This window comes from Labrus mixtus, chromosome 24 (genome assembly GCF_963584025.1).
Source record: "Labrus mixtus chromosome 24, fLabMix1.1, whole genome shotgun sequence".
Lineage (NCBI taxonomy): Eukaryota > Metazoa > Chordata > Actinopteri > Labriformes > Labridae > Labrus > Labrus mixtus.
Genome location: NC_083635.1, coordinates 4632336 through 4647346, shown reverse-complemented (window position 1 = coordinate 4647346; position 15011 = coordinate 4632336). Strand labels below are relative to the sequence as shown.

At 46.1% G+C, this 15011-nt stretch overlaps 1 protein-coding gene across 1 annotated transcript in view; it reads left to right on the top strand.

Moving 5' to 3' along the window:
* The first annotated feature begins 329 nt into the window (after positions 1-329).
* The window catches only part of klf7a (Kruppel like factor 7a), a 38612-nt gene continuing 23930 nt past the window's right edge, over positions 330-15011 (top strand). Inside the window, exon 1 of the mRNA XM_061032576.1 lies at positions 330-709. Within this exon, the coding sequence (XP_060888559.1) occupies positions 608-709 (102 nt within the window). The 5' untranslated portion in view covers positions 330-607. The remainder of the gene's footprint in view (positions 710-15011) is intronic.

Below are 15011 nucleotides of genomic sequence, written 5' to 3'. Positions count from 1 at the left end.
ATTAGTACAGTTTCCAGCTCCTGCTTGTGAGCACATGATGTTTACACCACGGCTTCTCCTCTCAGACTAGCCTTTTAGACCTTCTTCCAAATCTAATATACCCATCCATAAATAGCTCACCTATCGAGCCCATATTCGGCGTGAGTGACGTCGCAGAGGAGCCAGTAACGTGCGCGTAATCTTCTTAACCCCGCCCCTTCATGCTCCGGCGCCTCTCAAGTCACCCCTCAACCTCCCATTCGCCTTAAATGGACAAACTGGGGAGTTGATTGACAAACAAAACGACGCCCCTTCGTTTACCAAGCCCCTCCCCTTCCTTGGCTCCCTATCAGTGTCTAGTTTGGCAACACGGATACGCATGGAGCCTCCATCACCTCCAGTCTCTTTTACGCACCGAGCCCGATGATGCGCGCAGGTACTGGCACCTGAACGCCACATTTTCAGCCGCTACACTCCAGATTTGACTTCCTCTTACGGACTAATATGAAAGAAGTGGATGTAGAGGTGTGACACAGCCACGAAAGGAGGCTTTTTTTTTTCTCTCTCTCTTGTGTGTGTGCGTGTGTGTGTGGATCGTTCTTGTGTTTTCCCAGCACCGAGCGTCAGCATGGATGTCTTGGCGAACCACAGTATCTTTCAGGAACTTCAGCTGGTGCACGACACCGGCTACTTCTCCGCCATGCCTTCGCTGGAGGAAAACTGGCAGCAGGTACGTGTCAACTTACAAATTCGAGCCAGTTTTTTTTTTTATTTATTTTTTTTTCCGTCCCGCACGCTGAAGGATTCACGAGATGGAGATGGAGATGCAGGCGTCAACTTTTGCCGCCCCCCCCCCTTCTTGAACCGCGTGGGAAGTGTGTAGTTCAGAGGGAAATTAGGGGATGAAATACTTCCTATCACTCCTATATCTGACAGTTTCCAGATTGACAGGGGTGGCAAAGATGCGAACGCATGTGGGCGCGTAATAAAGCTGTCACATGCGATTTGGGAAGATGAAGACTCGAATCTCATCATAGGGACTGAATTGGTCGTGAATTATACATCTGCATCTCAGTTGTGAGCCCCCCCCCCCCCCCCCCCCCCCCCCCCCCCCCACTCCCTCTGCACAGAAAAGTCCCCCTTCTTATTCATAATAGATACCCTAACATGTCTGGCTTTTGTAGCAGCTTTAAATGGTGAAAAATGTGCAAAGCCAGTGCAGGGAATGTCATCTGCATATCCGCTTTTACATGTTTCACCCTCTCCCCTCTCCCTCCTTCACACACACTTCCTTGCATCCAAGTTCAGTGGATGAATAGGGAGAGAAGAGCACGGGGATCCACGCGGCCACATGGTGGTAGATGTGTGTGTGGGAGGGAGGGAGGGAGGGGGGGGGGGGGATGCAGGGTACCGGCACTTTACTTTACACAGCCATTACTGCTCTTATATTCCTCACACACAAGATCACACTTCTCCCTTTTCCCTTTATATCAGCAGAAATGTTGCTGATGTAGAAATCCTCTCCTGGTGCAAAGATGCCTTGAAACCTTCACTTTTCTTTACGTTCTCTGCGTTAATGCTCCAAATGTTCCCCAAGAAACTGAACTCTTAATGCAAGTCAGCTCAATTTTTTTACCAAGAAATCCTCCCCGATTAGATCTTTATTGATGCTCTTTTGTCTCTCAAACATTGTGTCACTCTCCTTTCTCATATCAGCATCTTGTAGCTACACCTGTGTGGTGTCAAAATGATGCTGATACACGTGGAAATGGGGTCTTCTGAAAAGATTTGGTGCAAGATTGCTCAAAAATCTGCAGGTTTCTCGGCCTTATCTTCCAATTGTTCCTGCAGAATCTGACTTCTGCGGCACCTATCATGTATGTAGCAACCGTCTTTTACGTAACAGCCCCCCCCCCTCCATTCTCCATATCTCAGCTTAATTAAGGGCCATTCAGCCCACCTTCGTTGGTCCGCTTATATTCCTCACACACTTTATCTCTTTTCTTTTCACATTAGCTAACACAGCACAGTGGAATGTGTCATTATACCTGTCATGGCTGTCAAAGTAATTGTGGTTTTGAACATTTTTTCTCTCGTGAATTTGATGGAAATCTGCAGATTTGTCAAGATTTCTCAGCTTGTGTTCCACCAGTATTTAGTTGCATGTGGAATCGTTTTTTTTTTCCAACACATGCAGAGGTTTCAACATTTTCTGCCTTAAATCAGCCTATTTTATGAAGTTTATCAACCTTATCTTCCAAATTTACCTCAAATTCCTGGATTGAATCACTCTCTTTCTGCAACCTTTAACTTGTTTCTCATATCTCTCCCACCTGCGTTGCTGCTGCTGCTGCTGCTGCTTCTGCAGGTCATGATGCTTTCCATGCTGCACTTGACTGACCGGGGCGAAAAAAAAAAATCATTGCATGGAAATTTGATGCTGGTATTGTTCATGCAATAGGAGCTTTTTCCCCCCACTTCTGTGCTACACGCGTAAACGAGCGAAGAAGAAGAAGAAGAAGAAGAAGGAGGAGGATGATGAGAGAAGGAGGGGGGATGACAGGGGGAAAGAGGAGAGAGAGAGGGAGAGAGAGAAACCGGTGCGTGACCGCGGATCCATTCGTTGTGGCCAAGCAGCCTAATTGGCATCCTACTGTTAGCCACCGACGCATCTTTTCATAACAAGTCTCCCAACTCCCTCCCTTGCCTTCGCTGTCAGTGGATTTTTAAATTGCACTGGGCCTACGTGCACCATATGCAGTGCTTGTCTCTCCGTATTTCTCACCCACAGCCGGCATATCAAAATCAATACCTAATGCAAATGGAAGAGGGAGAGAGAGAAGAGCTGCTGCATGTGCAGGCAGAAAGCTGGGAAAGCTCTTATCTTTGTGTGTGTGCATGTTTATGTGAGTGTGTGTGGAGGCTGGAAATGTCAGGCTTTTTTTTTTTTTTTTTTTTTTTTTTTTTGACGGTCATGTCTGCAGCTTTTTTCTGCCACAGACAACGTCCATTTTGGAATAACAGAAATCATCATGAAGTTTAACCGTCTTGTAAATGCAGAGGGCCGTTTTGAGTCCTCACCCAGTGCTTCTTTTGCATCTCATCAGGGTGCTTTTATCTAGTGGGAGAAAAATGCAATTCGTGCATGTACTGAGGGATAATCACTCCTCGTGAACTTGACTTCTGTGTGGGATATGTTGACTTTCTTGAAAAATTAAATGCCAGTGTTCTCTCCTGAAAGCATCTGTGATAAATCTAGATATCCAGAGATGTAAGCTAAAGCACTACTTGCACCTTTAGCCGCTTTTTCTGCTTGAAAGGTACATTTAACCCCAACCCCATCCTTCTTCAAAACAAGACAATAACAAGAGAAATCCCTGGAGAGAGAGTTTAAAATCACTGTTTCAAAATGTAAAGGCTTCCACTTGAAGCATTTGAAGTCCTCCGTCCCGCAACGTGCCATTGGAGTAAACATCAAACAAGTTTTATTGGAAAACAACCCACATTTGGAATAAGAAGATTGCCTTGTGTCAATGTGAGCGCGAGGATTATAACTTGCCCCACACTCTGAAATACCCCCCTTCTCGCCTCCCAGGCCGCAGCACAGCAGAGATGTTCTTGGCAAAGCGATCCTCGTGTTCTTTGTAGCGACATGAAGACGCCACCGAGCCCTCCTGAATACATGAATTATGAGTTGTGGCTTCTCCTTAAAAGCTCTGCCTCCGGCCCGAGAGCCACTACCCAGCCCCCCGCTTCTGTATTCCGGGCACAATTTAGAATCTGATGCTTTTATGGTGGTCTGATGGCGAGATAGGAGGCCGTTGTAGCCGGCCCCCTAAATGGCTCCCTGAGATGTGATGGCAAGAATGATGACTGTGTCCCCTGTTGGTGTCTGTGAGGCATGATTCAGACGCTTATAGGGGGATGGGGAGTAGAAAAAGGGGGGAACGTGTGGACATTTGTGGCTGCTGTTTGTTCCATTATTGAGCTAAATTGTGCCAAACTGAACGGTGCTGTCTCGCGTCCAAATCCCTGTACAGTTGGTTGTTCAGCGTCGGAATAAACAGCATGGGCTGAGCAGGATTTGGAACAAGCAGGGCCGGTCATAACTTGCTCATTATATGTGGTTGTACACGTGTTACTTTGCATCTTAATACCAACAGAAATGGTTTGTTTTCTTGGCCGCTTCTGAGGCTCTTTTGTAAGCTGGCATTCACTGCGGTTAAACCTCAGTGTGCTTCATTGCCAAATGTTAAATCAGCAATATTCCGAGCTGGAATATTAAAGACAAAACATCTGGATTGGATTCCAACCTGATATGAGAGATATTTCAGACGTTTGTGACGTGCCCTTACCCCAAACACTTGACCCTGATGGGTAGGATGTAACAGGACACCGCAAATGGCTGTCTGTCATTGACCCCAGCACACACTCCATACCCTCCAGCACATATATTATCCTGCAGGGGTTCAACACACACACACACACACGTACACACATGTAGACTGAGTGCTGATGCCTAGCCAAGCGTAATGTCTGTATGTTGCTGCACGGTGCATTAAGGGGTTTCTATATGTGGATGTGGAGCGATTGCACATGGCTGTGGTGTTTCTAAATGTGGAAGTATAGCAGCAGGAGGCTCCGGCGCGACCTCCATATGCAATCCGGCGTGCTCAGATGCAGCCACTTACATCCACTTCTTGCCCGCCACTCGATAACACGCACATTTCCCAGGCAGCAGCAGCAGCAGCAGCAGCTCTGTCTGAGCGACAGGGGGGGTGGTGGTGGTGGTGGTGGTGGGCGGCTGACGAGCGTCGAGGTGGAGGAAGTTGCAGAGCACGCACATTCTCCCCGCTGCAGGGTTTCGCATTTCACAGTCCGGTGGGCTTGAACCCCCCCAGGAGCGACGTCCACACGCAGATAGACAGTCAGGGAAGTCGGGCATGATGTCCTGAGTTACAGAAGGAAGGAGCAGGCTTGACTTTCGAGACCGCCAAACGGGAAGAGTTGCACCTTACTCAGCAGCGAGAACTCTAATTAGGATTGGAGAGATAGAACGGCAATGTGACCCTCGTTTGGAGAAATCATGACGAGGGGAGAACAAAGTAGTTGGAAAGTTGGTGTGAGAAAGGCCAGAGAATCTGCTGAAAATGGAATATCTATACGCATCCATATGTCTGCATACATGCACGCCGGCGCACTGTGTCTCCGTTTGTTATGTAATCCTCAGTAGGCCACAGCTGCTTTCTCACACACAGCAAGCAATCTGGGGATCGCAGCCAAGCGGCCCCCTCCTTCCTGTCTCCGTCTTCCTCCATCCCTTGTTCCTCCACTCTCTCTCCGTCTCCTTTTTTTTTTTTTTTCCTCTTATAGAATTAGCATGGTATGGATTTTTGATCTCTGCAGGGCTGTTGTGTAAGCTCTGGACTTGTGTGTTCTCCCCTCACTGCTCAGTTGTGATGTCGCTGCCAGGTAACAGCTCCCCCCCCCCCCAAAGTCACTTCTTCTTTGCTTTGCAGAGCACCAGTGAGGCCGACTTCACATGCATCTCCTAAAATGAGAATCTAAAATAAACCAAAACCGCTCTCTGTGACCTTTTACTTGCCGCGATTCGATGTAATTTTATGCAAATTAAAATTAAATCAATCCTGTAACGGGCACAGTTCAGTATTCTGCGAGCAGGAGGAGGAAGGACAAAGTGGGACTTAATCTTATTTGTCTCCAAAGAGCTCCTGGTGGCGTCTTCGTTCCACGCCTGCGCCTTTATTAAAATGTCACATCAACTGCGGGTATGAGACGCGGGATTCAGGGAAATCAAGTTTGGACGCTCTCCAAAGCAAAATTCAGTTAATTCCCTTTTACTTTAACTGACGTGTGTACCAGTTTGCACAAAGCCTCTCAAAATATGATGGACGGTGGTAGCAGTAGCGCTGCGGTGTCGCCCCGAACGACACAGCAGAGTCGTTCCTAATAGTTTGTTTTATTCATACAGTGAACCAGCAGTGTTTTATGGCTGCAGTTAATTTCCAGAAATCCTCAGAGTGCTTTCGACTGGCCCGTGCTACCTCATGACGCTCAGATGTCGAATGTGAAATTGATTTCTCGCAGCGTTGTTTTGCTCGCCTCTAACCCCCGATAGCAGTCAGAAGATCTTGAAGATGGATGCCAAGTGGAATCTATTTGACATGGCCTGGCCCGTGGCGCAGCGAGGCATGAAAGGAAGCCTTTGTGCGCCGGTGCACAATGCTGCTTCTCTGGTGGATGCTTCTTAGTGTTTTTCAGGCACATGGTTGTTTATTTGGAAAAGATGCATGCCTGTGTACTGCGGGGGAAGGGCAGAGACACAGGTGGATTTTGTCATTGTCCCTTATTCCTACGAGGCACTCTCGGCTGGTTTTCTGCGCACGCGTCCTCCTGTTCAGGTGCACAGGTTTGTGTACCTTGTGTAATGAGATGTGCGAGCGACCCCCTGACCCAGTAACATCCATTCCGCCATAAGAGCGCTCAGTGAACCCTGCCACCTCTGTCTCATCACTCAGACAGCTGAGAGGCGATTGCCAGTGATAGGTGCCTGCAAGCGCTTTATGGGCGTTGATGAAAAGGTTGGAAGCGCTGATGAAAGAGAGGACGCGGAGGAAGCATTCATTTGTCTGACGCTGCGGTGACTGGCCCGTCAGAGATAGAGGAAGAGGAGGTGGTATAGAAGGGAAAAAAAGGGCAAGGGAAGGGGGGGGGGGGGGAGCGTGGTGAACAAGCACATCTTTATGTATGGCTTCCGTCTGCAAAATGCTCTGCCACCCCAGGTTTGATTAACAGCGAGAAGAGGAGCCAGTCATTTTTTTCGCCTCACACCAGCACACATGGCTTGGCAATGACTTTCACATCATTTGAGGCGAAATTGGGAAGCCGTTACAGCACCTTACAGTGATCCGACATGCTTCGCTGCTGCCATCCGGCTTGGCAAACTGCAGGGAGGAAAAAAAGAAAGGAAGAGAAGTCTCAGGCACTCATTTTATGCTTTGGAATCACCACCAACTCTCTTTCTCTCTCTCTCTCTGTCTCTCTCTCTCACTCTTTATCTCATGACTCTCTTGCTCTGTTTCTCTTTCTTAAATTCCAAGAAGAAGTCACAGCTGCCTTGTTTGATTTGCCTTGCTCTAACCCCCCCCCCCCCCCCATTTAAAGTCAGCTTCTGTGCAAAAACTTGAACTCAGGAGAGTTATGCAATCAGACTGTGGAACAACGCTGAATAAAAGCGCTCTCAAACACAGCTGGTCACAAATAAACGGAACTGCTGGTGAAATGATTTCTATATATCAGAACAATATTTTAGATGACAGTTTGTTCAATGTAGGAAAATCTCAGCTAATTGTAGCTCTGTCAACACTTAAATGATTAACGCATTCTATGTATCCAACAGATACTAAATCCAGACAACAGTTAGCCAAGTAAGAAAATATATGGAGTATTTTTTTATTGGTTTAAATTGGGTTATATGGGGTTATCCATGGGACTATTTCTTGTTTTGGTGCCGTGATTTTCTGATTTTGTCAATGCAACCAACAGAACCTCAAAGAGCCATCTAAACGTGAAACATTAGCTTCTTCCATTTGTAGAAATATTCATTAATGGGAACCTGAGCTGGGTCAGACTCGTGGTTGCGCTGTTGCTAACAGTGCCGTAGGCTGTGGGCAGGTTTGCAAGTGCGTGTTGTTTTAGCTGAATCAAATCGTTTCTTTCAGTCCTACGTTTTTTTAAACGACATGTAAAATAAACTGCAGTGGATCTCTGTATGCAAACGTATGTAAAGGCTTCCTGTGCTGGTCGTGGCCTAGGTTACTGCATCCCTACTTAGACCACAATGTGTTTAATCATCCAGCCTGCTCACATATTTGTACATCCATTGGCTCTTCAATAATAGCCACATATTCACACCATGTCCAGGCATTTTATAGCCATCATTGGCTTTGACAAACCAAGCGTTGCATCCCATCTTACTGCCTACCTGTTGCTAGGCAGCCTTGGCAAGCAGGAAGACCAGCCTTGGCTTAGATGTTTGTTTAGCTGTCAGTCTGGGAGGCTAATCCCAACCCGAGGGACCCATAGCCATCCAGAAACCAGAGATCCTACCATGCGGACCATCTCCCTCCTAAGAACAAGCGAGGGAAAGGGAGGAGAGAAAGACGTGGAAGGTGGAGAGAGAGACAAGGGCAATTTGCCCTGAGTAAACACCGCTGCTTGTTGTTGTCATCTGAAGCCATCAATCACGGCCCTAAGCTCTTGGTGGTGACAGCCGCAAGGACACGCTGCGCTCTGAAACTGGTTGGATAGTTTATAACAAAAAAAAAAGAGACAGTCATTGGTGGAGAACACAGCTGAGTGGCCAACGCAGGCCGTGTTGACGCTTTAAGAGTGTGTGCTTTTTGTCAAAGTCTTGGAAAAGGATTTTCATCTTGGCTTGAGTTCCCATTCAGGATGTCACAGAGTCCAGCAAAGACATAAAAATGCCAGCTCTGAGACGGTCATTTTGCGTGACGTGTAGCTGAATTATGTAAGCGCCGGTGTGCCTTTGCAAGAGTCTTAAGCAGTCACATGTGCGTGCTTTGCATGCCAGCCTCAGCACTCAGCTGTGGTTGTCCAGCATGCAAAGCTGGGGGTGTTTTTCCACCTGCTATGGCTTGCTGCTCCAGAGCTGTCCACCTGATTGGCCAGTGTCAGGACCTCAGTATCCTACTCTCTACATCCACCAAGCCATCCATGTTTTCTCTGAAGAATCCCCATCCTGCTTCTCCTATAACTCTCTTTCCTACTTTCATATTTCCTAGGGGTGTAAAGGTACACATACTCGGACCGGACCGTTTCGGTACAGGGCCTTCGGTCCGGTCCGCACGTGGACCGATCCGAGTACGCGCGGAACAGAAGTGCTTTAATCTGTGTTCCCACACCTCAGGGTGAAGGCTGCGGCCGCTGGTATGGGACACACATTTTAGTTAGTAAATTGTAAAAAAAAGTTCAAACATAAACTGTGCAAACTGTGCAGATTACTAGTTCCTCAAGCCCTGTCGGTTTGGAAAGTTGCATATAACCGGGATGGAGTTCTTTTTAAGGACTTCGTTTTCAGTTTCAGCGATGATCCCGCTCCAACAGCGCTGCTGCGTGAAAGGGGAGACGCGTCTGTGTGGGAGCATAACCTGCAGCATGATAGAATGAACACCCTCCCTCCCTAACAGACAGCCTTGTGCTAGTAATTCTTAACGGGCCAAAGCCATAACAAATGGCATTGAAGTTCTTGTATCGACAGAGGGAAATATTAATAGTTCTGCGATGAAACTCTCCCAGATGTGATTAGGTTTATTATGTGCTCAAAGGGCATTCAAAAAACTGTTGCCTTCATAAACTAAAAGGTGTCACTGTAATTTAAAATAAATATTTTTTTACATATAGGCTATATTAATTACTTAATTTCATTCTAAAATACTTTATTTCATTCATATCTTTTATTTATTGGAGACTCTTTTGGTTGAAGGATGCAGCATAAGTTTTTTTTTATTTTTTTTACAATGTTTAATTTAAAATGTTTAATTAAAAAGTAACCTGAGCAGGTATACAAGTCTGAACTGTTGATGCTGCACTTAGCCCAATGTGTAAAAGGGAAATTCTAAATGTTCCTAATAAAGAAAAAAAAAGTGTTGCATCAGGTCCCTTTACTGTACCGAAAATGTACCGAACCAAAGCTTCAAAACTTGGAACCGTACCCAACCGAAATTTTTGTGTACCGTTACACCCCTAATATTTCCATATTTCTATCTCCTGTTTTTACCTTTTTGCATCATCACTTTTCTTATATACACAATGAATGATGAGAAAATGTTCAAAACCCCTTGAAACCTATGGAATATAAATAGTCTAGTGTCCTGTATGTCAATTAGTTTGAAGATATTGGATAAAAAACAATTTATTTAGGATTTAGCGAAGGCTGAGCACATTAACAAAGATATACAAGGCATTTAACTCAAGCAACATAATGAGGCCATGAATGAGGTTCTACCTTAGTCAGTATTTTATATTAATTGTGTTAATTCCTTGGATGCATTTACCATAAATCAAGTCAATGGTTTTAGGAATCTTTGGAAGGCTGTGGACCCTGGGGATGTTGCCCACTTAGCCCATTTGGTAGTCCAGCCTTGGATAGAGTAAACTGGATGGATCTACCTGGTTGTTTAAAAAAATACCAATTAGCTCTTTGGATTTTTACTATAAAAACCCGCCCACCAATGGAATGTATTCTCTTTCTAACTGTCTTCTCAAAGTCTTCACATCCCTTTCTTAAATTGAAATTGCATTGTACCTGCCTTGGCAGCCTATCACCAGGGATGACGACTCACATGGGTGGTCAGAAAGAGATAGAGGATGTTTCTCATTGTTGAAAGCTGATACTACATTCACTGGAAGATTAAACTGGGTCCCAAATTCCCCTAAAGACACTGGTATCTCCAGCCAACTGGGTACGTTATGCCGTCTAAGTCTTTCCAACCCCCTGCAGGGCTGAGTTGTCTGAATGAGATACGACTTGTTTCCTTAAAGCTAGGCAGATTCAGCTTGAATTGGGATTAGCCTATATGTCAAAGCCTGAAAGTGCACATTTTTCCCTAGGAAAAACATTATTTTGACACTCCGCTTCGGGAAAGAAATGGTGGTATAAGTGTCAAAGCAGACAGGCAGAAGGGGTGAGAAGATTTTTTTTCACCCTGCTTAACTCCTCGAACGGCCTGGGAAGTGCCCTTCTGTGATTTAATGAGACCTGTGGGAAGAGCCATTCATCAGCGTGACAGCACACCTCTGTTTCCCATTGTTCTGTTCTGGTATGTGAAGAGAGCACTGTGTGTTTTAGCCTTAATGATGGGGCTGGAAACCCTTTGATTAGATGAATCTCCTGGTGCTAATTAAGATTTGGCCTGCCAAAAAGACATCTGTGTTTATGCCTTCCTCCCTCTCTCTTACCCTGCATGGACACTACTTTGCATGGGAGTGTGTCTTTTACCAGTTCATGGGTGTGTTTTGGTAGAAACTGGGAGTTTTGGTGGTATCTTGTGGGCTGACATTAGCTCATGGCCTTGGGCGAAGACAATGAGCAAGTTTCAAAAGAATATTGTGGATAGAAAAAGTTGTTTTCAGTTCCTGGGAAGGGGATTTCTTTGGTGGGTAAAGATGGTCATCTGTTCCGACCACAAGTTGGTATGTTTTCCAAAAGGTTCCCATATAAATCAAGTTGTTTGAAAGATGCTGTAAAAAGTGGTGGTGAAGGTTAGCTAGTTTCGAGTGTCGAGTCCGCGTCCGCACATCTGAGAACAACACAGAGACCGTGACAGATACTTTACTGATTTTGTGGTTTATTGTGAGTCATTTTTAGTCCGATCCTGCCAGAACACTCGTGCATGAAATGTACCATGCCCAAGCGTGCCAGGGCCAAGGAAGTGTACCATGCATACTAGTTAAACAAACTGGACTTTAGGGGTGAAGCGTGCTTGGGCACAGTACGGATTGCCTAGTGTTAGTGCGCCCTTAAAGTACAGACCTTGTTAGTTTTTATACAGGAAAAGTGAAGAATGTATGTTATTTTATTATAGATAACTTTTCCCAATGAGAGAGTCGACATGCATTTAAAGGCTTCTCTATTATTAAGTGCAAAATAAGCGTTTTTATATTTCTCATTTGTGACTTAAACACATGTAGGAACCCTTGCTAAAGATGTTTCCCTCTTCTTTTTTAACTCAACTGATCTTATCACATAAATGTTTCACTCCCCAATTCCCCCATGTATATTTTCAGGGAAGCGAATTTGATAAGTTATGTTAACAAGAACGAAGACATCCTCCTCCTATCCTCCGCCCTTCCTCCAACCACTCCCCGCTGCAAGCCTATGTGTGGCTAGACAGCGCATCGTCCCGCTGTTTAGTTTACCGCTATGTGTTATTCCCTCTATTTGCCCCAGATATTATTTCATTGTAAAATGATGCCAATTAGTAAAGCCAGTCGCCGGTGGCTGTGGTCTGGCTCCTCCGTCGTTCCGGCGGGGAAAGTTATTTGGGTCGGCAGCTATTTTCAGCCTGTGATGTTGCCAGGAATACTTCAGGGAGCAGCCACTGTTTTATAAGAGAGCACATCAATAATTTTCATTGGTGTATGTGTGTGTGTGAGAGAGGGAAAAAAAAGAGAGCTTCACAGACAGAGTTTATTGGGTTTATGTGCGTGTGTTTGTACCTGTGAGTGCGGGAGGAAAAGTGGCTGTTTTCTCTGGAATATTCAGCGCAGCAGCTGGTGCGAATACTAAAAGCATGCGCTTGTTCTTATGTTGCATACTTTAACTGTCACGAACCTCAAATCATTTAAAACACATTCATTTGCCAGCCTTTAAACTTCATCCCCAAGCTTTTATTCCGGTTTTACCCTTTGCCCTGCAATCACTGCCACTGGATGCTCTCGTTGTGGCATAGCGCGCACACACACACACACACACACAGACACAGACACACACACACACACACTGAGAGCTAAAAGTCAACGAGTTCATAACACCTTCCTTAGTGCATCTAGCCGCTCTCTTCGCCTCTCCGCCGAGCGGTCGCACAGTGTCGGGATGTAATTGGGGTGAAAAGTCCTCGCACTCCGCTTGTGCTTTCGCTGCCGTTCGCCACCGAGGGGTGAGCGGGTTCAGCCTGCCGTGCCGCCACTGCCTCCTCCTCCTCCTCCTCCTCCTCCACCCATCCTCCACCAACCTAAACTTGCGCACACACACTTCCTGTCTCTTTCTCTCTTTCTCTTTCTCTTCACTATCTCTTGGAGGAAAACCCGTCGCTGCAGCGTTGGCGCGAGGAGACGTCTTTCAATATTTTAAGCGGCTTGGGCTAATCTTTGTCGCTCAGGTTTGTTTTGAAAGCATCGTCGTGGGAATAAAGACGGAACGACAGTGCCCCACCTCCTGTTTGCACGCTCTCGCATGCACATAAAGTCACCGGGATGTGGGCTGTACACGCTCTTGCGTAACTTGCAACTGCACAACCCTGAGCTAATCTAACCTCGGCCTTGCGAGACTGTGCCACTGACCTGTTTCCCTTGCTTGTGCTTGTTTTTTTTTTATTTTGCCACTTGCTCGCACACTCGTTTGCTCCGTTGCTCTAACCCTGAGGTTTGCTGTTGTGTGGAGTGACAAAGCCTTAGACTGTGGCCTTAGCAGACGAGCTGAGGGATACACAACACCTGCAGGGCAAAAGAAGAGCAAACACAGAGGCTAAAACATGAAGCATGTAAGAATGAACCGTTTTGGCTCTTATCAGCGCAAGCAGGGCACCACGCTCGCACTTCACGCTTTCATGGACGTGATTAGGGTACCGACTATACTTTTTGACTGGCACTGTATGAGGAAGCATAGTTTTTCCGCTCCACTGTTCCCTTTATCTCACCCCCCTCTGTTATTTTCGGCCCTCCTCTCCTCTCTCTCTCTCTCCCTTTTTCTCTTTCGCTGCTCGCCGCTCTTTTGTTTTCGACGTGCCTTTTTCCAGCCAAGGCCCCATTCTCTTGCCTCGTCATTGTGTGCGGTAATGAAGATTAGCCAGCCTGCCGCACACAATGGGGTCCCCGCATCCGGAGCGCAGACTCCCCAAATCCTGCTGCAAGCTGCTAACCCCGCTGTAAAACCTCTGTTGTTGCCGACCCCCTCTATCCATGGTACCCACACACACACACACACACACACACACACACACACTGCTTCATCCGCACACACATGAACACACAAATGTGTCCGACATGCACTCTGCACTCCGCCGTGTTGAAAGCGAATGGCTGAAATGTCTCCTGATTAGATTAGGATGCTTTTGACAGCTGAGAGGGAGCGCTTGGCGACTCATACGCCGATAAACAGCAGCTCACCCAAATCCAGTTAAAGAGAGACAGAGTTCCCCTCCCCGGCGAGTGCAACACGGCTCCACTCGTCGGGATTATACCCCCTCTCATCCTCCATGCTCCATCTATTCTCCCCTTTTCTCCCCCAATCTCATCCTCCTCTCCATCATCCATCTCCTCCAGTCTCAAGATGCTCCGTCTCTTCGCCTCTCCTCTCTTTTCCTCTATCCTATTTCACCCTCACCTCTCCTAGCCGCGACTTAATACCAGAACAAAGACATTTTCCACACTTTGTCACAAGCTATTTAGATGGAGCCTTTAGAGGTCTTTATACGCAGTTCACTTGTTGTATCCTGAGCCTCTTAATAGGGTCTGTATCGCTCTCAAGGTCGGCAGATCCTCACGAGTTCAATCTGTTTACTCGTCAAGACACTTTCAGCGTTAAGCGGTTACATGTGTAGCTTTTGTCTGCGTGGAGAGATGGATTATTCAAATGTGACAGCAGTTTGGGAACACAAATAGCCATATGTCAACTTGTACTTGCTGCATTCATTTCAGAAGGCTGTAAAATGTAACCAATTAAAGGAAAAGGCCCACACTTTTGATGGGGGATTTATTTACTTTTTGAGCCAGGAGTTGTTAGCCATAGCTTAGCATAAAGATAGGAAAGAAAGGAGAGCAGGGAGCCAGAGAGTCAGAAAGGAACAAAACCTGCATACCAACATCTCTCATCATCTCGCAGAATATCAAAATGTGACATCAGTTTGAAAAAGTAAACGTCATCTTGTGCGTTTGGTATAAAACATCAATCGCGTGTAAAACGGAACTTCATGAGGAAGTGGTTTCACATTTTCGCAAGTTTATTTTGCGATGTCAACCCAAAAATTAAGAAGGCATGACTCTAAAAGGTGTCCTGTAAACAACAGAACCAAGCCATGGTAGCCTAGCTTAGCATTAAATACACAGTAAATATGGCAAAGCAGCATCCTGACGGAGTAGCAGAGGTACAAAGCCCACCTACATGCTCTTCTTTGGCTTAAATAAGTAATATCTTGTTTGAATAAAAGGAACAACAATTATGTTCAAAAACATTAAATTGGCCTTTGACATGGGCCAGACTATTTTTTGGC